General features: G+C 39.8%; 1 protein-coding gene across 7 annotated transcripts in view; it reads left to right on the top strand.

Moving 5' to 3' along the window:
• The window catches only part of LOC146322481 (nck-associated protein 5-like), a 115,283-nt gene that overhangs the window by 80,835 nt on the left and 7,595 nt on the right, over positions 1 to 26,853 (top strand). For 2 of the 7 annotated variants that reach the window (XM_084724472.1, XM_084724478.1), the window contains 5 exons: positions 9,718 to 9,897; positions 10,047 to 12,961; positions 13,285 to 13,399; positions 15,043 to 15,118; positions 23,069 to 23,455. In XM_084724472.1, the coding sequence (XP_084580598.1) occupies positions 9,718 to 9,897; positions 10,047 to 12,961; positions 13,285 to 13,399; positions 15,043 to 15,118; positions 23,069 to 23,455 (3,673 nt within the window). Of the gene's footprint in view, positions 1 to 9,717; positions 9,898 to 10,046; positions 12,962 to 13,284; positions 13,400 to 15,042; positions 15,119 to 15,268; positions 15,308 to 23,068; positions 23,456 to 26,853 lie in introns of those variants that run through there. The other 5 variants (XM_084724477.1, XM_084724476.1, XM_084724473.1 and 2 more) reach the window with 5 other exon arrangements.

Here is a 26,853-nt window from a genome sequence, read left to right as displayed (position 1 = left end):
TTGCATTTGAAATCAAAGATTTAAAAACATAATTGAAATTAAATCTTTGATTGCAGGTGTAGAAGACAGTGTGCAAAACTTTTTTGCTCTTTGATATTTTAGATTCTTCAAAGTAGCCACCTTTTGCTTTGATGGCATCTTTGCACAGTGTTGGTAAAATCTGAACCATCTGGTATTAAAAAAATAAAGTAAAAACACTGAATCAGAAGTGTGTCCAAACTTGTCTGGTACTGTATGTCTGCTGTTTTCAGTTTCCACAGAGCTAAACAGACATACTTATTTGAAGATGCCCTGACATACATATAGATTGTATTCATTTAGGTCAACATATTGTCAAATATTATTATTATTATTATTCTCAAATCTCTCTCTGTGGTCACATTCAGTTGTGTCTGACCACCACCACAGTCCATTAGCGCACCTCAACATGCATAACTACCAATGTGGTCTGCTTATTTTCCACCATATCGCTCCTGCTGCCCTCCTCTCTCTGTATGCTAACACCAAACTGAACAGCAGAGCATCCAGACAGCGCCCAGCCCAGCAGGCAAAACACTGAGCAGCAGCGAGGAAGAAAGAGGGCAGAGGAGGTGAATGTGACATGAAAAAGAAAGACAGCAAGGTGTAGATGAGCAAGAAGAATTAATGACCAGGGGCCCAAAGACAAGGAGGAGGTGGTAGTCGGTGCGTGTGATAGTGAATGAGGTGAGAGCAGTGAAGATGGTAACTGTGGAGAAAACTGTGGTCTGAAGAGCGGTTGAGTGAGTGTAACCTTGCTTTAGGCGGCTCAGGGGGACGCATGGACGAATTTTGATGAGATTGTGAAATTTAAAGTGAACTCCAAAGTCCATGGAAACTTAAGTACATTGTCCTTGTGTCTGAATGGTGTGCTGATCAGCAGCCTGGCTCAGCAGCAGTGAATCTGAAATTGGCTTAATAGCAAAATACCGCGTCAATATCATGAACAAACCATGATTTCACACTCTTTTCCCAGGTTTCGACTGAATACTAACCAGGAAAAAAGGTTTTCCAAAGCCCATTAAAAGCCCACAGCAACAATGAATTGAAAAAACAGTCTGACATATTCTTCCTCTGTGCCACAGAGCTCCATTGTTGTGTTCAAAAACTTTTAAAAACACATCTGTGAGGTACACTGTTGCACTGGCTGACATGTTCCTTTACTACCGTGAACACATATTCTAGTTCATTTTGAAGTCCCAAATGCACTGAAAGCCACTGACACATGTCAAATAATCCTCCTCATCATCAGAAAAAGTCACTAGTTATATGTATTTCTTTATTTGTTTAGTGTTTTTATTATTGATAATTTATTTCTTCAATAAAATATTGTACTCTAGAATGAAAAAGTCAACATAATGACTAAGTGGTAAACTTTTTACAGGATAGGACAATTTACAACAGTTTGAAGACGTTTTACTTTACAGCAGTCAGCAAACTTGAACACCAACATACACCAAGGAGATGAAGAGAGTGAAAGAGCATCTGGAAAGTTTATCATAGTTTATAATAACGTAGTGCAGTGACAGACGTGTCATAGAGGAGAACAGATCTATTTGTTACTGTAACAGAGACTCCAGTCTGAAAGTTTAGTTCAGACTTTACTGATAAACCACAGAACTGCACTGTTACCTTTGGGTTAAAAAGGATTACAAGTCTTTATAATCACATCGAGGTATGACATCTGTCTATTTTTCACATGCTACCTCTCTCTCGCTCCACTTGTTAACTTCTTTTTTTTTTTTGCGCAGCCCCATAAGTCTCACATCCATGCCGTTTTTATTTCTTTTAGGTTCATTTCCTTTTTGACTTTGTCAGACCAGGTACTGTGGCTGTATTTGATGATCCGAAATCAAAACAATGTTGGGGTAGATGCACCTCTTAATGCTGCTAGTGTGCATTCTGCCATTTAAAACGATAGCTGTACTTCCAAACACGCGTGTCAGATGCTTTGAGTGTGTTTGGCCCTTGACTAACGCCATCCTGCTGCTGGAAAGACTCACAGGTGCATCAAATGTGTGTTAATCCACCGCAGTAAATAGACCCTAACAAACGCACTTTTTACTCCTCTTTGAGCATCATTCACTAAAAACTACAGTGACCAGCTGTTTTAGGAATTACTGACGTTTTTTTTTCAAAAAATAAAAAACTACTAGAACAAATCCAGCCTTCCCATCCATGCATTCATGCTACTTACATAGTTGTGTGACATTATTTAATATAAGCAAGGAAATGTACTTCATACTGAGACCTAGCTGTCAATTGACGGTAAAGTGAGCTGAGGAGTGTTTACATGAAAAAACACAGGATGCTTTCCAAAAAACATCTGTTTAGCTTTCCTGACAAATCTACCCAGTTTGTTTCAGTGCATGAACATGACCTCTCTATCTGAAGTTCTCAACTTTTTCTCAGCCAAGGACTCCTTATAAAATAGAAAAATAGGAAAGATAACCTTGAAATAATTTGACATTGCCTTTTTTAATGTCTTTTTCTTTTTTTACACTTCTACTCAGCCATGTGAAAGAGAACACATGAGAAATTAGTTAGAAAGATGTTACATGTGTATTAAAAATAATTGCACCATGTCAACACAGAATACCCACATAACATAGGAGAGTGGAGCCCTCCTGTCCACGTTAACAAGTATCCTTTATCCCTTTAAAATCCCACGTTGTGATGTTCATGTAAGATGGGACTTATACAGTGACGTGCTGATATCCTACAGACCAGTATAATTTAGTTGGTAGAGAAATCTCCAGAGCTGCTGGGGTTAGCTGTTAGATTCCCATTACTGATTCTAAAATAAAAATGTATGAGGTCATAGTGCCTGGGATAAAAGCATCAGCGTAATAGCGTATGCTCTGTGGGGAACCCCTCATATGCTGTAGACCCACCTGTTGACATGCTACTGCATTAATCTGACTGAGAGGGCTGGGTGGATTCAGGGATAGTATGATTTATTTACACAAGTCTCAGGGCTTGTCTTCATGTGAGGGTGTATCTAAAGCTATGAAATATATACAGTGATAATAAATAGGTACAATCCCTCCTGTGAAGTTATTTTGTAATTTCTAAAGGATGACTTTGGCATTTTTCAACTTACTACCACTACTTACCCATGTTTTTGTAACTGACTGATGGGAACAAGTTTTTTTGAAGTTTGTCCAGTTTTGAGGGAGACCACTGCAACCTTGAAATGGGCTGCAATGTAATCCTCCACACTGTCAAGGGCTTGTTTATGCCACTGACAGACTGAGATTGTTATTCTAGTTGTCATGGGAAGGATCCCTGCAGAGATAAAGAGTTTAAGAGTCTCTCCACTGTTCCAACAGTGACCAACACTGGTTTAGTTGAAATAAACCTTTAATTCACTGGGCACGGGTCCTCATCCACGGAGGCAGCCGTGTCGCACTGCCGTGTTTCTACAGTAGCACAAAATGGACAAACCAAACACTGGCTCTAGATACAGCCTATCGTGATTCAGCCACTGTTGGTTGTCCTACATGCTTGAAAGGGGAGAGTGAGACAACATATTTGCAATCTGCAAGCTCACCCCTAGTCCCTTAATACTCTCCAGACCCAATGCAGACTTCCTGTTAAAAATGGGTAGATCCCTTTAAAAGTCTATTCACATGACTGCTGCTGTTAATAAATAATAATGATAGTAATACTATTATGAAAAAGGAGAAAAAACTTCACTCCCACAGCACTTTTCCTACAAGTGAATGCAATATAAAGAGCTCCACAAAGCGATCAAATGTCTCAGATCTTCCACAGCCAGACAGGACACATTCCACCAAACCAAGCCATTTTAGCATTTTCATTTTTAGATGTATCACTCATTTATTTATTCACTCGCTTTTCCTTTTATCCACAACATGGATGTACTTTTAAGTAGAAAAAGCCTGGCACTGAGCTTTTAAATATTTTGTGAATAATGATCTTGTGATCTTTCTATTTACAGAATCTTTAATGTTGATATTGTCTTTAAAAATAGATGACTACATGCTGCAGTGCTACATGTTTGATATTTGGTTTGATGCTAAATGCCTCCAGTGTGACTCATGACCTACTGTGACAAAAGTAACTTGCAGAACACAAATGTAACAGACATGGGCCTATACATCCAGAAAACTACTTATTTCTGCCAAGCCAATGCAATATCGTGTTTATCTTGTTATTTTTTTATATAGTATTTGGATGTGGCTTTAGGTCCATTGCTATCATAGGAACATAATCTTCTTTCACCCTAAATGACATATCTGAATTTTATGGAACAGAAAAGAAAAATTAAGAAAAGTCATTTCACAAAGTGGAAAAACATTGAAATATGTGAAGTGGAAAATCCATCTCCACAGCCCTAGAATTTGCCCTTGACTTTAAGTGCAGCGCCACTCAGATTGAGGGTTTTGTTAAACTGTATCACTTGTGTCAAATCTCAGATACCCCCTCAACATTCTCACTGTAATTAGTTCCAAGATTAATCCACACAAGCACGGTCAAATGTGGCCTTCTCCCGCAGTGCTCGTGAAATAAAGGCGAGCACGGATAATCAAATAATAGGTGAATATCAATGAATGGACCGAATCACTTTAGTCCCAAGCTCCCTTATGCAATTATTTCCTTTTCACATTAATTATTGCTAACAGATGACACTAATGACTTTGAGAGGAAGCTGGCCATGGCAGCCATGCAAACGATCAATGCTATTTTAAATGGGGTCACAACACTTGACACCTTTGGGTCCCTCTGATTGGAAATGGCACCGATGCAAACAGCACAGTGGCAGCAGCGCCTGGTAAGAGCCTAAAATCCTTCACAGATAAGTGGGCATATGATCAAACACTGGTATTTTCAACTAGAAAATTTTACCTTAAGCACATTTTTCAGTGCATTTTCATACCTTGCAACTTTTGAATATAGAAGTAGAGTGTCTCCTTTACCCTCTATTATAATCAAAGATGACATTTACATTTTGTAACACTTAAGGCTTTGTGAGCGCTGACTATTCAAACTTAGAGAGAACAGATGCATTTATTCTCTCACATCCTTCTAATTGGGCCATTTAAAGGGTATTTTTCAACCTTTTTCCCCTGTGGTTTTGTGCCTAAAAGAATGGGGACAACAATTTTTTTAAATTGTTCAAGTATGGAGGGAGAGCACCACAGCGGGCAGAAGTGCAGCTAAGATACTACAATGTAATCCAACTGGGCACCATCAAAAAAAGTCCATGTCGACCACTTGTTTTTTCGTTATTCTAAGCAGAACTTGACATTACTGCATATAAGCCTGGCTGAGGAAAATAGACTCAAAGTGGAATGCCTCACGCCATTATCATTCATTATCATTATCTATTTTTCCATGTTTCCAACTGTGTGGCAGCTCTGATCCCAACTGCACTGGGCAGGGGAATAATGAGCGGCCATCTTGTTTTTGGATTACAGTGTTCCTCCAGCCACCTAAAACTGGCCAGTATTTCCGTTGCATAACATTACATTTATTGCTGAAGTCATGATTATGACTGTTTAGCGCTGTCTGCTCTAAAAGCTAGCTAGTGCAAGTCAGTGTGATTTTTTTTAAAATAAATCTCGAGAGAAAATGCGAATTATCACATACAGTGATGCTTAAAGGAAGGCTTGGTCTGTAACTCACAGGTGTTACCTGCCAAGCCTCTCTCTGTGCCGGTCAACAAGCAATTCTGCTCCTCTGCTTGTTTCTAATCACACATAGAGAGCTTGTCTTTATAATAACCTCATGCTTTTTATACAGTCCTGGATAAAAAGTGGACCGTTGCCTTGTATAATGATAGGGTTTCCCTCCTGCCTGTCTGCTCTGCTCATCTCTGGCCCTCTCTGCAGACATGATTGACAGATATGTGGAATAAGTACAAAATTTAAGAAAATTGCAACCACAAATTCAGCGCATTCAATGAGAAAATAACTTACAGGGAGAAACAGCTGTGTACAACAAGAATATTTTCATAACCAACGTGGTGCAGTAAGGGTTTATTTCAACCAAACTAGAAGTGGTGATTGTTGGAACAGTGGAAAGACAAGACATTTATTTTGAGTTTTATTTTGCTTCTACTGAGTTTAAATGCACTGTGTTTCACTGTGATTAAAGTACTGTTTCTGTAAAGGGAGTTTAGATGAATTTGGCAAGAAAAATAAAAACTGTTTCTGGTTACACTTACCTGGCTCTTTAACAAAGATGTTCATCACTGTGGGGATCTTTTCCATAATGTTGTCAGACACAATAACAATCTGAGCCTGTCGGCAGCAAAACAGGCACTTTTACTGAATAGTATGTGGTGCACAGTTGCCCAGATGGATTACTTTGCAGCTCAGTCTTGCTTCAGATGGCTGCAATACCGGATCAATTACTAAAATTGTTGTCCACATGAGCCACTTTGACACAAAGACATGGGACAATAGGGTCCAGGCTGAACAATACCAAAGATACCTTTAACTAGTTTCAAAAAGTGAAATATAAAACTTATATGGGTTCTGTGTGACGCATATTATACAGTTATTACATCATCCCTCATTTTGTATAAATTGGTACTCTGAAAAGTAAATCAGTTTTCTTGATAAGGAACTGATCACACTAGTTCCTGTGAGCAGTGCTAAAATTTAACGTGAAATGACAGGCTAAACAGTAATTTCAGCACTTATATTCTTTTTTTTAGTTTAATGATGTGTTGTATTAAAGTATCTGGTTTACAACAAAGACAGGAATAACCTCCACTTAGAAACACACAAAAACATCAGTTCTTCTGAATAATTCAACCACAGGATATGAGAACAATGTCTGTCCCTTTAGCCAGCTAGTTGCTACCCTGCCACTCTTTATTTTGTCTCTTTGTTATTTCGTGCCACACTGCACACACATCCCATCAGGACTGATGACAGCTGTGAGACTCTGTAACCTATCACCTCCTTTACACAATCCATTAACATGAGTCTCACATCCAGATTGTATCTGGATATGATTTAACCTGATTACATTTACAGCTGGTATTAATATGTGTCTCCAGTGTCCACATTGACATCAGATCAGGAGCAGTGTTGTCAACTCCTTTACCATGAAAGGTGCTAGCAAAAGTTGCTAATACTCGCCAGATGATGTCATTTGAATGTTGATTAAATAATTGCTCATTCATTTGCATGTTTGTGTTGGTTGCAGTGAGGGAGAGATCACAGCCATACAAGAGGTACATTCAAATGTAACCAAATAATTACAAAGCCACTACACTGACACTGCATATTTAAAGTAGAAAAGTTTTTTTTTTATTTTACAAAGGGAGAGGAGTGGATCAAACAAAACATTTAAACACTTTCTTTTACACATTAATTTTTCATTTTTATGGCACTCATAAACAAATTATTTAGATATTCACAAGCTGTAGGTAGGATCATCCCAATCCAGAGAGCTCACTCTTAGAAAAGTTCCAATCTCAACAGGAGAAGGAGACTCTGACTATAAAGGTTTTATTGGAGCAAAACAACTGAGCACCTGTGACAGTTGAATTTTTAGTTGTCGAAAATAGTCACATGCGTTTAAATAAATTTGAAGTCACTGAGAAAAATGCTTTAGGAGTTGAAAGTCTTGAAGTCTTGAAAAAACACAACATAAGGGTTTCACTTTCTCAAATTCTTGAATGCAGGTGTACAAGTCCTGTGCTCCTGTGCTACGAATCACAGATAAAGAAATCACATTTTTTGCAGCAGTTGCTGCTGTGAATATGGTCTCAAAAAGTCATAGACAAAATTTGCATGTCTGGAAATAAGTATGTGGGTGAGGTAATATACTTTATTATTTACTATCAATAAGAATCTCGTACAACCACACTTCAAAAAATTGGAATGATCCCTTTTCCTTCAGAATGAACATTTCCAGTGATTTGACATTCTGATAAACAGTAAATTCATTAAATTTACTGCCCCATGTAGCTACTTTCCAAGTTACTGCAGCTGTATGCCATTGAGGCTTTGGTCATAAGGAAGTGGGTGTGGCTTATTCTAAACTGGGTTAGGAAAACAATATAAGATAGTTTCTTAATTTGTGATTTGTAGCATAGTATTTGTGTACACAAAATTAAGCATTTGAGAAGGTGAAACTGTTGTGGTTGTGAGAGAGAAAAGAATTCTACAAGAATTTTACAACTCCTGAAGCATTTTTTTCTGTGACATACATTTTATTGATGTGTGTATCTTCTACATCTACAAACCCCACTGTCACAGGTGCTCAGTTTTTTTTTTGCTCTGCTAATACCTTAATAGCCGGCGCTGTCACTAGTTCCTTTCCTAATCCTTAGAAATAAAGCCGCTAAGAGGATCTGAAAAGTCGCAAAATCTGCAAGTTTTCTGGCCACATAGTTTGTGGATTGGAAACACAGGTGCATTTACACTTGTGGTTAAGGTGGACACAATGTGTCCGTGACTGCCTCCAGAGGTGGTTTAGTGGATCGGATCTCAATCCATCCTCAAAGTGTCGTGGGTGCATTTACACCTCCACTTTTATGTGGTCAAGCACGATCTGACTGCAATACGGTCACCCAAAATGCGATTTAATGAAAAGTGTAAAGAGGGTGTGTTTTATGTAAGCCTGAAGACAAAAAACAAAGAGCTACAAACTGTGTAGAGCTGTACAGCTGGGTGACTGATTGATTTTCAGTTGGTTTGGCAGTACTAGTGACTGAACAACGTCACTGTTCCTGGAGTAATCTGAATCTGATTCACTGTTACTATCAAACTATCAGATCACAACTTGTCCTTTGAAGGCTTTCAGCATTCCTCTCAAAGCTTAAAAAAGTTCTTTGATATCAAGTCTCTACAAGATTCTATGAGTTTCACTTTTGTATGTTATTACACTGAAGGCTTACAATGCACTTTTCTTAGCTCTGTCACTCATGAGAAACAGGCATAGTGTGGGCAGATGGCTGCTCTAGCATTGACAGAAAGCTGTTCTTTTCAGCGCGCTTTCAAAAGACTCCAGCCAGTGAAAGATGTTATTAAAAATCATCTGAGTCACTGGAACACTATATGCATGTTGATTTTGATTAATTTTGAAGACTGACCAACACGAGAGCATCATCTAACAATCTTTCATCATTGCGCAGGTGCATTTGAATTATGAATGAACAGCAAGCATGCCAAGAGGCTCTATGCTCAGTGAACAGTCCGCCTTCACGTCATTTTTAAATGTCTCATTGACCAGCTCCCAAAAAGTAGTCGTGGTACACCTGCAAGACCAGAGAAACTTTAAAACACATTGTATTTTACAACAGGACCCATCCAATTAGTGGAATGGAAAATGTTTTTCCATTCCTCAGCCGTTGGTGGGAAAGAGACATCTATGTATCCAGCATATTGATTCTTTAAGAGCTGTGGCAAAGACAAATGCAGAGCCATGGGGCATTCTCATAGGTTGTATACATCATTCAGACTGCAAAGAGAATCTATTGAACATAATGTCAGAGATTAGGTGGATGAAGTTCATTGGTGCGAATATGAGCCATGATTACAACAGTTGTCAGTTCTGATAAATTAAACTGTGTATCCTAGAAGTATGTGTCTTGTTGTCAATATTGTGTAAATATTAGCCTGCAATAATTGGACTGGGCTAATTCCTGCATTTGTTTCTTTATAGTATTTGCTTAATTTCTGATGATTGATTACATTATTAATTATTTTCCAGGAGGCCCAAAGGAATGGAAAAGCAGGTATTCCTGCAGGAAGGTGGCCCAGCCTGCTGAGTCTAACATGCCCACGCAGCAGTGGTAGTGGCAGTGGCAGTGAACTGTCACTATCCAGTGCTTGCAGTGAGTACTCCAGTGGCTCCCATACTTGGGCAGAGGGACGTGGATCCTCCAAGCAGGTGAGGTTCAGTTTCAGTGTTAAGTATAATATGTTATATAGTTGTCAAAGTAAAGTACGTGTTAGCACGTTTGTGGTATTTTGGGTTAAACAAGTGATCCATCTATGAATGGCATTTAAACAATTGTAAATATTTCTTGCAATGCACAGTGTGCTACAAGCCGGGACAAAAGGATGAGTGCGGGGTCAGTGTCCAGCAATCATTCTGCAGCCATCGAGCAGACGGACCTGGGATGGAAGGAAGGCCACATTCTGAAAGGCCTGAAGCGTCTCCAAATGTGCAGCTCCAAGGAGGCATCCTCACTCGCATCTGTACTGCACTGCAAAGATTGTATGACCTCCAATGAGGGCATATACTCACTGGGAGTCAAGTGTGGCGTACAAGGGAGTACAGCCAAGCAAGTAGCCCCTGTTAGTAAACCATTCAAAGCTGGTGCAGGAATTGCTGCCCTAGACTCTGATGATGCAGAAGATGATTCACCTAAATTAAAAAGTCAGGAATCCAGTGATCAACCAACAAAAGACCTTCTTTGCCTGGAGAAACTGGATGTCACAAGGGATGACGACAACAATTTTCAAGAAAACCCTATTAAACTTGACGGGACCTCTGGTCATTTCCCCTCACCTGTCACAGACAACTTCTTATTTTTGGAGGGCCCCACAGTAAAACCTGGTGTGAGCCCCACAGATAGCCTTACGCGTCTGGAAGAAAAAAACAAAGACTCGCTAGAAAAACATAAGCCTTCAGGGATGAAGTTAAGTGACAGAAACAATAACCAGGAAAGGTCAACTGACCGTAAATCCAGACTTGATCATGTCAAAAGACAACAGGGTAGACTCAAGCAAGTTGAAGCTGGGACAAGTGATGCGAACTTTTCAATTCAGCATTCTGCAACAAGAGCTCTAAGCTGTGAGAGCGTAGCCAGACAGCGCAGCTCCTCAATGGAAGTTCCTCACTGCCGAGACCAGGCAAGTCAAGCTGGCAGTGAAAGCCAGAACTACACCATCTCAGAATATTCACAGAGGAAACCGAAACCTCAGCCTTGTGACTCAGCAAGAAAGGCTTTCATTCTGCGGAGCAAGAGTGCAGATGGAGGACAAGAGCAACAAAAGCACACACATTCTCCTCTCCACCAAAAGCTAATTAAGGGTCATAGGTCCAAAGGACAGCCAAACCCCACTGGCCAAAGTATTCCCAACAAAAGGACAAACCTCAGTAAAGCACCTGGTTCAAGCAAGGGAGCATTATCTAAAGTTGAGAAAGATGAGGACATCACAGTATCAACAAGTTCCAAGTCTCTCAAGAGTGTGCAACAGCGCTCCCCCCTTGCTTCCCCTGTGAAGCATTCAAAGACATTTAAACCTCCAGGAATCAATGACTGCTCAAAGAGCCCAACAAAATCATCTTTTCAAATCACTAGACATCAATCAAGCAATGACTCCATGGAGGAGAGCATCTATGACAACTTACCCTGCTCTCCACGAAAACAACGACGCCAAGACCAGCACTGTGATGTTTCCCGTTCAGAACCTAGGTCCCCATCCCCACCACCACCTCCAGGACGAACTACTTCTCTTCTTCTTAGACCCAATTATGACAGCTCACCCAAAGCACATAAATCTGCTGGGCAGGTTCAAAGCTCAACCACTGGGAAGATCACCTCGAGCACCACCAAACCACAATCAAATCAGCTTTCTTCTATTTTACAACCTCAACAATCCAACACATCAAAAGACAATGAACCTGCTCAAATGGGTGCGGAAGTTAAGCCACTGAAAGATACCCCTGCCAAAGTGTACCATACCCACTCATCCAAGATACTCCCTGTCCCAGTTCAAGAGTCACAAGCGTCAGAGTCAGTCCAGTTATCTGTGGACAGAGTTGGCACATGCCATGATGAAAATGGTGCTCCCATTATATTGCCAAGTCAGAGTGTCTTACAAAGATCCCAACAGAGCATTAGTGAGCCAAAACTTTCAGAAGTCTTGCCACAGACATATTCTAATGTTTACTACCACGGGATGGCCAATAATCTTCAGAGTTCCACCTCAAGAGCTGTAAAAATGTCTCTTCCTGTGAATGCTAAATCTCACGAGGCAATCTCTGGACAGGACACCAGTACCTTCCTAGTTTTTGGAAGACAAAACAAGGATGATGCAAACCCTACTACAAAAAGTGTCCAGACCTTTCAGACTTTTACATGTGATCCCCAGATGGTTCAAGAATGTGGTGCTCATGACAAAGCCCGCAGAAAGATTGAGACACGTTGTAACTCGCTGGATTCTGAGCCCCCAGTTCAACCCGTTGCATCGGACAGCGGTGTGATGTTAGATTGGGGATTTGATGAGGAAGGCTGGCTGTTTAAACGCTCTGTGTCTGTGTCAACCAGACCTCCCCTTAAGCCAGTAATGGGCATGAATGGGGCCAAGGCTCGTAGCCAGAGTTTTGGGGCACGCTACATGGACAGACCAAGCTTCAACAGATCTGGAAAGGTCCGTACCCAGATCAAAACACATTCAGGGAGCTCTTTGAACTCTCTTAGTGATGTCCTTCCAGGAAGTATGAGTTGCTCCAGTAGCTACCATTGTCCAATGAATCGATCCCTTTTGAACAACTTCTTGATCGAAGAGGGCCTGACAGTTCCCTCACATTTGGGGTCATCCAGTGAAAGACTTCAAAGTCTTAAACAACAACGAGAGCAGGCTAGGCGCCTTCAGATTGAGCAACAGTTTTCAAGCGCCTTTGGTGAGCCAGTTTCTGAAGAACCAGAGAGACAAAGTACCATAACCACAATCGAAGAGAAGGTGATGCTCGGCATAGAGGAGAATTTGCACAAGACTCAGGAACAGGAGCGAAGCAATGAAGTGAAGCAAAAATCTGGCTCAACTTTGGCTAATTGGTTTGGTTTTCGGAAGAGTAAGCTTCCTGCTCCAAGCAGCAAAAAGTCTGATTCATCGAAAGCAAAGGAGGACAAGCGGGAGCAAAAGATTACATCACTCCTGGGTGGAAAGCAGACAAAGTCTGACAAAAAGAGGGACCGGAGAAAAAGTGATGGAAAAGACTGGTAAGAAATCTTTTGACTGTGCTTTTAAAATCTTCACTTTCATTGAAATTTCATCTAAACATTAAGCCTTCGGTGCAGCAGCAGATTTCCTCATATTGAAGTAAAAATGAAGTAATTTATTGTCTTAGACAATAAGTGGCCTTAGACACATTCTGTCAGTGTCCTAAGCCCTGAGAGCAGCTGAGACACATTTCATGCAGAGGATCGCAGCCAGGTTTCAAGAAATATAGGGTAATTTATCAGCTAAATCACCCTGGGCATGTTGAGTCAATATCAGGCGATCTCAGTATGTAGTGGTTTGTTGACAAACTGCTTTCTTTCAGCTCTGTGGGGAGAAGAGAGTCTCATGATGCAGTGCGGGCATGCATCTCAATGCCCTGCCCAGGAATGTCCTTGAATGAGATACAAGGACATACTGACATCATCGGGGACCCAAAGGTAAATTAAATCATTACCCAATACACAATGGGATATTATCAGTATACAGCTAGGTTTAGTTCTGTGTTCATACAAAGATGTGTAATCCAAGCTTGTTTTATGTACAGTGTGATTGTTACAGTAATTTGACATTACTTTATTTGCACCTGAAAGACATTAAAAACAAAAATAAGAGTGAAGAAAAAGTAGATAGTGATTGGAACTGTATAGTAAATGATTAAAAAATACAGTGGAATCAAATGGAACAGAAAACACAGTTATATGACCATCTTAAAGGGTTAGTTCAAATTATTCGATGTGAGGTTGTCACTGTATTAACTACAGTAGATGGCGGTTGGCAAACCCCCAGTTTGGAAAAGCAGAGTGGAGTACCAGTACAGAAAATAAACTGTACTGCTGTGGACAAGGTCAGAGACAAAAGGTATTTTAGCCACTTAAAATAGGTCTACCTGAAAAAAAAATTATTATCAGTTTAAGTGTAAATATTTTCACCACTTTACTTTGCAATCAGATCAAAATATTACTCTCTTCAAAGTAACCAAATGTCATAGAGGAAATCAGTAATTTTACCTCATAGAACACAAGAGTTGTTGGTTGATCTGTTAATTTGTGTTACTGTGTGACTTTGGATCTTTGAATCTGAACTATCCTTTTAAAACACGAAAGTCACACAATAATACAAATAAACTAACAGATTGAGCCAGCAGTAGACCAGCAGCTCCTGTGTTCTGCAAGGTAAAATTACTGATGTCGCTAATTGAGTTTGGTTGCTTCAAAGAGAGCAGAATTTGGCTTATATAATGGTGGCTCCCTGATGGAAAAGGCTGTCTGATGGCAAAATAACGCAGTGAAACTATTGTAAATATAGTGTACACTTAAAAGTATCCTGTCCGCAGCAGTTTGTTACTTAGCTTCCGTGCTGGTGCTCCTCTCTGCCTCTCCAAACTGGGGCATGCTGAACTGAACTCTACTCTAACTAATACACTGACAATGAATAAGTACCTCATACAACCCCACTTAAAATAATCCAAACTATCCCTTTAACAAGTGAAATGTATTTCAAGCTAATTCCACCAGCTGTCCCTCAAACCCTCTTACACACAGTTTCATCATTCTGGCCTTTATTACAAAACCCTTTTTTTTAAGACCTTTAAATTTATCACTGTGTCCATAATTTTATCATTGGAGCCAATTTATTCCTCCAAAGAAGGTATCAATTATTCAACAAATGATCACATTAAGTTTTCAAAAGTACAACAATATGTTGTAGTGTTCAGAACCTGGACTGTTCGTAGGAGACCTGACATCTCTCCTCCTACTTCCCAACCTCTCAAGAACACTCTGAGCATATACAGTGCCATGCATCAGACAAAAGAAATAATATTGGTGGTGTGACGTCAATAGAGAGAGACCATGGAGGGTGGAGGCAAAAGTACAATGGAGTAGATTCTTTAATTAGTCACATTATGACTCTGACACTGTCAAGGGTAGGTGTTCATTGTCAGCTGGAGCCACAATGGGATTAGTACCTACTGGATGATAACACTATAAATAAAAGCAAGACCCACAAAATGATACTGTGCATGTATAAGTATGAGAGAACACGTGTGTAACTTTTTTTTTTGTTCCATAAAAACACAAAGATGCAGATGGTGAACCTAAGAGCTGACGGTGAAAATGGATCCACAGTGAAGAGCCCAAACCAGGATGCTGTAATAGGTCAGATTTTTCTGTTCTCCGCCACTAATCGATCCCCCTTGAACATCTTGGTACCTGAAAAACAAAGCTAAGCTAACCTAATAGCAATGTTAGCCGTGTCAGTTCACGCATGCTAGTCTTAAGGTTTTATCTGTGCTTACCATTTTACAGTTTGCAGACAGAAGTGAAGACCAAATATGACAGATATGTGTAAGTCATAAACATGATGAATATGCTTTAAGCAGTCAAACAAACATGCAAAATGCAGAATTTTGTCAGTGTGTGCTTTTTATTCCATATTTATATGTTCATTTTATTTGTTCTACTTCTGCATTTATCTATTGTTTTGTTTTGGGTGGCAGTTTGAATCAGGACAAGTAGGAACCATTTCACCATGGTTGTATCTCACGCAGAAGTTTGCCCTTTAATGGGGATATTGTAGCCTTGACTGCTCATCCTCACAGATCCATGCACTGAAATATTTGCATGCACAGGCTCATCCAATCAGAATGAACCTATTCATCCATATGGGGGCCCGAACTCCCTCCTGCAGTCTTACCCACACCACTGTGGGAAGATCAACTGGATTGTTCCTGTACTGAATGCGATCATGACATTGAGGTCGACTGCACAGTGCTGCTGTTACAGATGTTGGGTTTTACAAGCATTTTTTTTAGAATTATTTCTGAAGCATCGTGGAAATATGGTATTGAAAGGAGCTATATGAATTAAAGTTTATTATAATTATTACTATTATCATTATTATTATTGTTATTATTTGCATCAAGCCAAAGGAGCTACGAGACTGATGCTTCATGTTACCTTCAGTCATTTTAATGAACCATATTTCCTAAGTCCTACTACTGATGACTGATGACAAGATGGATAAATGATGTTGCTGGGGGATCTGTAAACATATTAAGTGTTATCTAAGGTTAGTTAATGTTAGCACAACTTTAGTTAGCTATGATGATCAGTTCTCACAAAAAGGTCTCAAAAACAGCCAGTTCATTTAAGTAATGTAGGCCAGCCTGCCGCCCGGAGCTCGCTTTATAAGCAGAGTCCTTAACTGGCTGCTTACAAATGAGCCACGATCTGTTTAGACCAAACACCCGGCAAGCTTGTCTGAGCTAGAGATGCTGTCTGACTGGATACCGCGATTGCTTTCTTAGTCTTAAGTCATTAGAAGGCCATCTCAAAAGCCCTGAATAGTCTATGATGCATTACGATTATGTGCTCTGGCCAATAAACACAAATGTCAACAGGTTGCATTGCCACTGCTTTATTACTGCACCATGTTAAAACCACAGAACGTGAATGATTAGTCTTTAATGATTCGGTGTTGACTCGTGGTTTTGATAGTCGACTAGTCTGTGAAACCCCGACTGAATGACCACACAGATAATCAATCATCGCAGGAGAAATATGTGTTTTCTGAAGAGTGTGAATAATAACTTTCATATAGAAATGACAAATATTGCTGCTTTTTGACCAATGCTGCTGATTAATTGTTGATGCATCACTCTGCTGCCAGTTATGGTGTTTTAGCCCTGTTTGGGTCTGGTTGGCATTGACTGTCCTTGGTTCCCTTTGAGATTTATGACATAGGTTTTCTACCTGTCCATTTTAGGTTTGGTCCAATACTTTGGTTTAGGAACTATCCAGAATTTGTCAAAACACTCAAGCTCCCTTTGGCTTTTGTTCACTTGCCACTTTAGTGTTAATGTAATCTTTCTCGCTCGCTCCAACCCACACACATTAGAAGTTTTACACTTACTACCTAGTTGAAACTAGAGGTGGCAAACTATTCAAAAAACAGAGAGAGACAGAGGGTAAAACTGGACAGGAAGTAAAACTTTATTTGGCCCTTACTTTGTTGCAGTCACTTACTACATTAAATTAATTAATTAAATAGCAGCAGATAAAACTTTCCACATCTCTCAGGTAGAGGACAGGTGACAGACCCGGCTGAAATTTCATTGACCAGAGTGACACCATCGGCGAGGCACCTCAAATATCAAGCATGTTTGATACGGACGGACGGTTGCCCTCAGGGGTTAATCACCTCATTAAAATTTCAGCAGTGCACCAGCTAAGCACGTTCATCCAAGCCACAACTGAGTCAATTAACTTTGCCTTCAGCAGTGAGCTGAATTATACCATCCAGACCTGGCATCAACTTGTTGGGGCCTCATGTAGAGTCGACAGAGCAGTTTTCAACTTTAAAATAACATGAGCCAAACTAACGTATGCACAGTTCAACAAAGATTCAAAGTTTTACTGATATTGTGTTGTATTGTACTGAGAAGTCATCAATCTTCACCTTTGTTATTTAGTTATGTCTTATTAAATTAGACTTATTATTCTAAAGCTCAAATAACATCAACAATTTCCTGCAACAATTACAACATCCTATCTTATCCTATTTTATGAAATATTAAAATCGGAAGATCATGACTGCAGTACTGTCTTTTGATACCGAGCAGTTATTGACTGAGCTTGGTACAGATTGTACAGATGAACAGGACAAAAACCTCACCGCCCATGTTAGAGCCTTGGTGAAACCAATCAATTGTCAGCCTTTGTGATTTTGCCTTTCCAGGGAAGACTGTGTCACAGCAGTTCTTGTTAACTTCTAACTAAAGACCAAACTAATCAATAATGCCTCTGCTCTGTGTCTTCTCAATTCAATTATTTGTTCTTGTTTACAACAGGATAAAAACAAGCAGTTTCATCCCAAGTAACAGACATTGGGCCCTATTTTGACGGTCAGTAACACATGGTCCAAAGTGCAGGCACAAGGGCATTTAAGGCATGTCTAACACGACTTTGATATTTAAACAGCACATAATCTGGTAAGGTACAAAGGGGTAGTATTTAGTCTCTTAATTAATCAACAATCAATGAAGTTACAGCTGCTGTGCATAAATGGGCACAGCATTTCTCTCTTTATGGGCAGACAAACAAACCTGTTTCACCCATCTGCAATCATACACCATTAATTAATTTTTATGACACCAGAGCCCTGGAAACAGAGTGTTCATGTGTTGTGCGACAACAATGCGCCTAACCACACCTCATTTTAAGACCACAGGTGCACAGCTGGGTGCAAATGTATTTGATACCCACACAACAAAAATAGCAACAACAATTGCGCTGCGCTGTGTGCTGCTTTGCGCCAGGCATAAGATAGAGCCCATTGACACTTCATGAAAGATTTGGTATTTTTTGCATTTAGTTGCTCCCCATTTTAGAGTTTTATTTATTTATACACCACTTTACACATGCATTTGTTATGATTACACTGCAAATCAAAAGCAAAAACTGGTTGATAACTTTGCTAATAACAGGCTAACATTAAGAAAGTGCAACAACACAAGACATAGCAAACAAGCCGGTTCCTCACTTACTTGGTCATCACTGCCAGTCAGAGCTAGACTCAATTAGGGATGGCTCGATACTACTTTTTACGTCTGACACAGATACTGTAAACTTGAGTATCTGCCAATAAAATACGATACCACTCCAATACCGTCTTTTTCCCTCTCTTAACCAAGCTGTTAATAATACAATGTATGGATGCCCTTTGCTTGACCTAAAGCCATCTAAAAACATTCTTCTCACACAAGTGTTCTACTCCAGTGAAGGAAGAAACACACAGAACATGATTTAGCTCAAACATTTTAGATTAAAATAAATTTCATAAGTTTTACCTGTGACACTTCTCTCTCTACTGCATGTTGCTCAATATTTAGTTTGGCCTAAGTGTTTATGTGATAGTTTATGTAATAGTTTAAGCTGATGGGTTACATTCGATTATATCTTGTCTTTTTTTCCGATATCCAATCCAGTGATTTTGGCCGGTATTCAACCCAGGAGAGAACGCTGATTGTACCCTTTACTACTGAGAGCAAAGGCCAGATGTTAGTTTTTTTGTCCAGTGTAAAAAGGTTTTAAGTGCCGCGAAGCTTGTTGACATCCAGCCATCAAAGTTAGTGTGAGAACAGGTGTACAGAGTAGAGAGTAGAACATGACAGCCAGACAGTTTTGAATTAGTACAATAATAGCATTAAAAGAACTGTAAAGGATGTCAGTGATTCATGTGTCCATGAACGCTTTAAGTAAAGCTACTCCGAGTTAGTGAGATGTTTTCGATGCTGTGTACACTTACATTTGTGAGTAGTTAGTATCTTGTCAAGAGAAGAAGGCTATCACACACAAAACAGTTTCTGTAATGCTGAGTGCTGTCTCCGTTTTCGTATCCTATGACTGCATTTTTACATGGCAACAACTTCAACTTTATTTGTACATATTTGCTCTTACCCTATCCACATGTTCAGATTTGTTAGAATAACATGACTCGTAATGTGACAAATCTGAGAAACTCAATTAATTTGAACACTCTGGCTTGAAAATGAAATAAGAAAAAAAGTGAAGAAAAATGAGCTTGTATAAACCCAGAAGAGGAGCGTGAAGTCTCATGTGTGCATGCCTTAATTAATAAAGGGGGAGCAGCTGTTGCTTTTGCTCCAGCGAGTGATTGCCTACAGGTTCCTGCTACAGGGTACATATTAAACCGCGAGCCTCCATGGCAACAGCTTGAGGATATCTTTTCTTATTTTGATTTTGTGCTCGCTGAATGGATGTCTGCTGTGATACATCTTGTTTTTTAGATAGAGTACTGGAGGATTTGTTTTGAAAGATAGTTGAGTCTATGATCCAAATGTAAATGATACAGACTCTACATGTTTGAAATGTAAAAAGCTTCGGCGTGGGTTTAACAGATGTGATATAATGTCTGGAAGCACAATGTCAGAGTTTTGATTGACAATGCAAAATTCTGCATCTTTAATCTTCAAGTTGAGAAGCAGCACATACAACATAACTGCGTGTGTTTGACAGTTATGTTTGGTATAATGCAAATACACGCAATCTGAGTGTATTTAAATTTCATTTCATATGCCATTCTGCACATTTCATATTCACAGTGTGATCAGTGCATGCCAGTCGTCACACACCCATTAAACAGCATCTGTATTACAAAGCAGTGGTTCAAGTGGGCTTGATTTGCATTAGCTGAGTCATTCTCTGTGGCAGGGCTACATGTATGCTGTAATTAGCTAAGCAAATCATTACCCTGCCTCACACTTATGTGTAATTACGTTGTAGCAAACCTCCATTTTTCTGCTTGGCTTTTAGGAGGAAACCATTGCCAAGTGTTAGTGGGTAATAAAAAAAAAGAACAGACTAGCCATCTGTTGCATGTCCTCTTTGAAATTACCAACACAACTTAAGGATCAGCTGCTTAGAGCTCAAACAAATAGGATAATGTGTCAGGAAATAACAAGGCGGCATGAGGGAAACAATCAATTATTGATCAGCAAAGCTGCCCTCATTTAATAGGGAAAGCACTTTCACCAATTCACATATTCACAGAATGAGAGACAGTTTATTCTCCAAGTAGGGCTGGGCGATATATAGATTATATTTGTTATATTTTAGTATGAATTAATATGCAATATAGCAGATGACAGTATCTTCATATTTGAGTTTTCAGTGTTTCTGCTGGTCAGTTTGTGTGAAGAAAGTTTGTTTTTTGCTTTGCCAGTCAGTGTGTATTTCAGTTGAACTGAACTGATAAATTATGACAAAAATACACAGGGAGAACATTTCTGTGAGGAATTAAAGGTAATAAGGTCATAATCATATTTTTATATTAGCTGGTGTGCTTATCAAAAATATCCCTGGGACCACATGTGCTGTTGGTTGACTGATGAAAAAGGGTGAAAGGAGTAGTCGGTAAACAAGTTTAGCTCTTGCAATACAACAGTACGACAGGCTGTAAGCTTTACAAATGGTGACTCAAAATCACCACAAACCATAAAACTAACTGTGACAGGAGAAGAGAACAGTCACAGGAACAGAGTGGAGCATGGCACGCTGTCGGCCACCTCACCCAGGCGCGCCCGCAGAGCGCGCAGAGGAGGTGATGCTTGCTTGTTTACTTTTGCCCCTGACAGGCTCAGATTGTTTGTCTGACAACATTGTGGAAAGGATCACAATGGTGAGAGATCTTACTTTAAAGAGTAAGATCCATTTTGTTTCAGCAGAAACAGCTGTTTAATTGTTCTCACCAAACTCAACAGACTCGTCACCTTCATTCAAACTTTATAGAAACGAAATAAAACTCTCCAGCAATGTCTTGGTTCGTCTTTCCACTGTCTCAACAATCACCAACTCCGGTTTGGTCAAAATATATCCTTAATTCACTGCCGAAAGTAGCACAGAGTGTTCAGAACAGGTGATTCTGGACAGCTTTCTCTGACTGTGTGAAAGTCTTATATTTTCACATCACAGATGACAAAGAAAGACATTAAAACATGAGTCTAACTGGTAAAACACGTTCATGTAGGCTCGTATAAAGACTGAGTGTGATGCACCGTAAAAAAAAAGAGTCGTTGAATATTCATATAGGATGGTCAAACTACAGAGTCTTCCTGCACTCTTCACAGCAGAGCTGGTCCATGACAAGCTGGCTTAGTGAGTAGGGTTGCCACCTTCATTTAAGGGACACTTTGTGAACATGTAGGACAGAAATCAAGCAGGTGGTTTTAGGGGTATCAAATTTTGAGTGTTAGATACTTCATTTCCTGCATTCTTCTTAATTTCTATACACTGAGTCCTCTCTGTTATTCTCAACATGAATATAAACCATGAGTGACAGAAAATACTGTACAGTTTGTCTTAAACTGGTCCACGTGGTCTGTCTGCCACAATCTGATGAGTGCTTGAGCCGAACGTTTTCGCCTGCAATTGTCATGTTTGGGAGGAACAACCCCAGACCTGCAAAAGATCTCAGGAGAGTTATCATTTTAACCCAAACCATGATCTTTTTACAATGAAGAAACAACACCTACAAATCTTGTAACAGTTTTGCATATCAGGACTTCCCTTCTAGACGTGTCTGTAACCAGAGCATCAATGGCATGGAGTGACAGACCGCCTGCCTGTCATTCTGATTTAATACTTCTCAGCTCTGTCTCAGGAAACTCTTTTGGTTTTATTATTCCTCGTGTGAAATAATGTCAAAATCTAGTGCGTGCATTAGAGCAGGATGTGCGTGAAAATATGGGGCAAATTGCGTCCCATATTGACTGGCAACCCCAAACTAAGTTGATGGGGTTTTTTTTGCCATGGCCTGATCAACTGATCGTGTTTGCTGCTCCACCAGCGGCTTCCAGCTCTTAAAAATATCTGAAACATCTCCAGATTTAGGCTATTTTAGGCTTATAGCAGCTAACTAGCCAGCTTACTTTTACAACAAAACACCTCTCGACCTCCATCACACAGGTTACCCACAAGCCCACCTTCCTTAAAGGGGACGTCTCGGCCAGTAACACAGTTGAAGTTGAAAATAATCCACTACAAGTAAAACTTCTGTATTCTAAACTTTACTAAGGAAAAACTGTAAAGTATTATAGCAAAATTTACCAAAGTGTCAAAGGTAAATGTAGCATTACTCATTGTGCACAATAATGGTCCCTGTCAGTGTTTTACTGTTACTTCTTATGTTTTTGGATGAATATTATTGCTGCATTAATGTGTATGCTGCATTTTACTGCTGTAGATGTTTATGGTTGAGCTACTTTATATGCTGTTTGTATATAATGCATCATTTGCACTATTTGAGAATTTACAGTATGTTATTTTACAGAAAATGTGTATATCAAGACATACATCATTCATCACAGAGGAGGCTAAAAACATTGAGATGTTATTTTTAAGTCGTATCGCCCAGCCCTATCTCCAGATGGAACAGCTTCACACAGATTTCTCTAATAGACATTCAGTATATTTTAAAGGTTTCTTTAGCGCCACTTCAACCATGGTTACCCTGTTGTTTCATTCCTGTTGTGTTTCCTCTCTTTCCCACTCTCCTGAGCCACTTCAACTGTTCTCCCTGTGCCGCAGGCTTCGGCTGCAAGATGCGAACATTGGACAGTGGAATCGGGACCATCCCCCTTCCTGAATCCTGTTCCTTCTTCTCCTCCATCCTGCACCTCCTCCCCAAATCCTCATCAACCCCAGAACAGTCCCTCAGTCCACCCAGTGTCCCCGGTTCCTCCAGCGAGGACGTGTCTCCTTCCCCGTTACCCCGGTGGAGGATACCCTCCAGCTTTAAGGACAGCAGCCATGCGGGGGTGCCAAACTCCCTGTCCGACTCCTCCATGACCCATATCCAGTCAGTGCCTTTCCCCACTGTGGCCTTCCTCCAGCCCATCCAACCCCAGTCTCAACCCATTGTGACCTCTGCCAGTGTGTGTGATACCCAGAGCAGGCTACCCAGACCGCCACAAGGTACAGTAACGCTGCACAAATCAGAAAGAAGCGTGACGTGTGTGTTGTGCCTTTAAATAAAGGGGAGTGGTCAGGGAGGAGGATGAAGGGAGACAACCACAGACAGCGCTTGCCTTCACTTGTCTGTATTGAGTCACACTAACAAAATATAAAACGCATTTTTTCAAAGTATGAAGACACTCAGGACCACAGTTACCATAATGTGCTTTTTTAACACCTTGAAAATTATTTAACTTATATTTTTACTTAAATTATTTTAATGATCTTTTACTATCACATCACTGTCAATTAAACAATCACATGGCATTAAATTATGAAATACATTTTTAACCCTTTAACTTTTTAGCTGTTTTCATTTATTTGTAGTGCTGAATGAACATCTAGGTTTTTAAAGAACCGCTTAAACCTTACAGCACAAACGGTATGAATACAACAGCATGTGGCTTAAATGTAAACAACAGCACAAGCACAGGGTCTCCGGTTTGAGCCAGGCAGAAACTCTTTCAACAACAGTTCAAAAACAGTATACAAACACAATTTTTCCTCCAGACAAAAACACAGTGACACAGCAGAAACTCTTACAAACAAGTGTTAATAAGTTCAAAGTGTTTGGTGTATTATAATTTTAAGGGGGGGCGGTAGGGGAGATGGACGAAGGAAGACAACCACATGCAGCTCTTGCCTGTCTGTATTGAGCGAGGGAGAGGAGCGCAATCCCCCTACAGGAGCCCCGAGGCATTACCAACAGATCCATGAATAATCAACCCACACAGGAGAGGATCTGCATCTGTTATCTGTGTTCCTCTTTTGTATCACTAGCTGCCTAAACAGCTATTTAACAGTGACCACAACTAAAACACACAATATGCTACTAATATAACATAGAATCAAATATTAGATGACATTTTCTCAGCATAGAACACCACAATAACTGTAATAACAAAATAATTAAATTAGCTTTTCGAATGAATTACTGTTCATGAGTAGAAATAATCAGTGCCATAAAAGTGTACCATATACAGTAAGGCTACTTTTGTTTCATTTGTAAGCACGTTGCATTCACCAAAAAGGAAGAGTAATACAAATCATTCACACTGTAGAGCTTCAAGTTCTGCAGTTTGAAAGTAGCAGAACAAAGCCTTTAACAATTTAGCCGTGTCAGAAGTATTAGTTGTCAATGCAGCAGTCCGTATTGTGACAGGAATAAAGAAGGAATGATTTGGCATGAAGTTAGATGCCAAAAAATGTCTTGCTAGAGTAAAGTGGTCCATTACTTAGATGGGAGGCAGTCAAAGGATGTGACCGTCACAGAGATGGGCCACTGAAGCCTTCTGTTATAGATTATAAAGACACTGAGGCAGCAAACCTTGGGGGAAAAGTCAAATATTTTTTTTTTCTACTTGTTAAAGCTGGCTTTGTTGAGACTCAACAATCAACCATCTTTAAGCCATCAATCCAAAATGTTGGTAATTTGACAACCTGGGAAAGACCCATTGTATGTGCAAAATCTTGTAATGTGCAATGTGGATTATGTGCAATTTATTATGTAGTTTATTTTACCGCAACTGTGGAGGCATGTTTGTGCACAGCACTCGAGTCCAAGACAAATTTCCCTACAGGAACAATAAAGTATATTGTATCATATCACATTGATTCCACTTGGCAAGGCACATCTGTGCTGTGGTTTGGTCCATCCTCCACGCGGCTACATGTCATATCAGCAGCGTTTCAGAAGCATTTCATCAGTGTAGCGTTTTGCCTGCCTGATTATGTTGACTTGCTCAGATTTTGTCGATTTGGTCTTCTTTCCTTGCTTTTTGTGCTTTTACCATGGCTAAGTAGGCTATGTTGTTAGTTAGTTTAGTTAGCTTATTTTTTTATCTCTGTTAATGAACACAAGTCTGCATGAATCTTTTATTTTGAAAATTGCCCAGATTCTCTCTGGTATTTCTGTGTCTGACTTCTTGCCTGCTTGATCTGCTCTGTGCTGTGCTGTGTGCGCTGCTGGTGGAATCACAAGAATTGCGTAGAATGGCTGCAATCAGGACATAACATAGCCATAACGCGACACAGCCGTGCCCAGTGAAATCAAGCTGTGAGACTCAATCCAGAGGATGTCCAATGTATGCTTTGAAAGATATGATTTTATAATTAAAACCAACATTTAAATAGAAAATCCCTTCAGACTGCACTAACCTCTGTCGCCACCTGTGCAGTGGACTTCATATACCTTCCAGTGAAGAAGAAGAGCACAGCAGAGCGGCACAGTCTGTGAAAATATTGGATTTTAACATTGGTTTTGCCCTCAGCAAAAATTTAATCATCCAACGCAGACAGTAGACGTCTGTGAGATCAACCTGTCATCCTAGCTCGTCAAAGACTGACATATTTGTCACGCCCCCTTGAGTCTCATACTGATGCGCAAAGTACCCTTTAGCACCTGTGTAAGACGCTGACAGAAAGCTTCTTTTTACACGTGTTTAGTGTTGTGAAGCACTAAAACTGCTTGGTTTCGTTTAGGAAAAGATCATGGATTTATGCTACATAGGTCGAATGATATTAGTGAAGTTAGTACGCATGTAATGTTATGTAACATAAAACTTTAGATAATGTTGATAGTCTTGTGTTTGTTTGACCATCCATCCACCAGCCTCCTCTATACATGGTCACTCTACATCAACTGATATGGGTGGCTTTACATTGAAGTTACTTGAAAGCCCAGTGTGTCTCATACAGACACTAAAGTTTACCATGTCCGTCTATGTGAGAGGCTGTGAGTGACAACGTGTCAGTATTTGATGACCTGGGAATGAGAACAGGCTGGTGAGATCACTAAAATATCTTCTGAATACAAAACACTACTGGAAATTAGGCAAAAATATAACATTTTGAATTTCCCTCAAAAGATTGCATAGAGAACAGAATCATGAATGAATGTATGAAGTGCATCACAAATGTGGCTAACCCTTAGGCAGCTGTATTGTATAAGACTTCATTACAAAATTCTTATTTATTAATTTTTTTGGTGATTTCTCTAACATATATACATTCCCAATTTGTTGAGATTAAGGAATTGTAACTCTAATTGTGGAGAAAGCCAGACTGTCTGTACATGACTGTCATGACCACTCGTGAATTTTGTTCACAGAAAGAGAGGCATTCACACATGTACCGTTAAAAAATAAATCTGTTCATGTGAATTGTTCTTGTATGAAGCCTTCCAAAGGAAAGGAAAAGTTGAAAAGATCTTTGTCTAGCTTGTGTCTCCTAAACACAAATGATCTCAATTTAAGACCAATTTGAGACTTTGACCATTTATTCATATTTCTTAAATTAGGCTCCTGGGAAACAGCCTTTCAGCCCAATTGAAGATCCTAAAATATCTTTTTTATTGGTCT

The sequence above is a fragment of the Lutjanus erythropterus genome, chromosome 8 (genome assembly GCF_056507025.1).
Source record: "Lutjanus erythropterus isolate fLutEry1 chromosome 8, fLutEry1.hap2, whole genome shotgun sequence".
In the NCBI taxonomy this organism is placed as follows: Eukaryota; Metazoa; Chordata; class Actinopteri; order Lutjaniformes; family Lutjanidae; genus Lutjanus; species Lutjanus erythropterus.
This window is presented reverse-complemented; position numbering and strand designations above follow the sequence as displayed.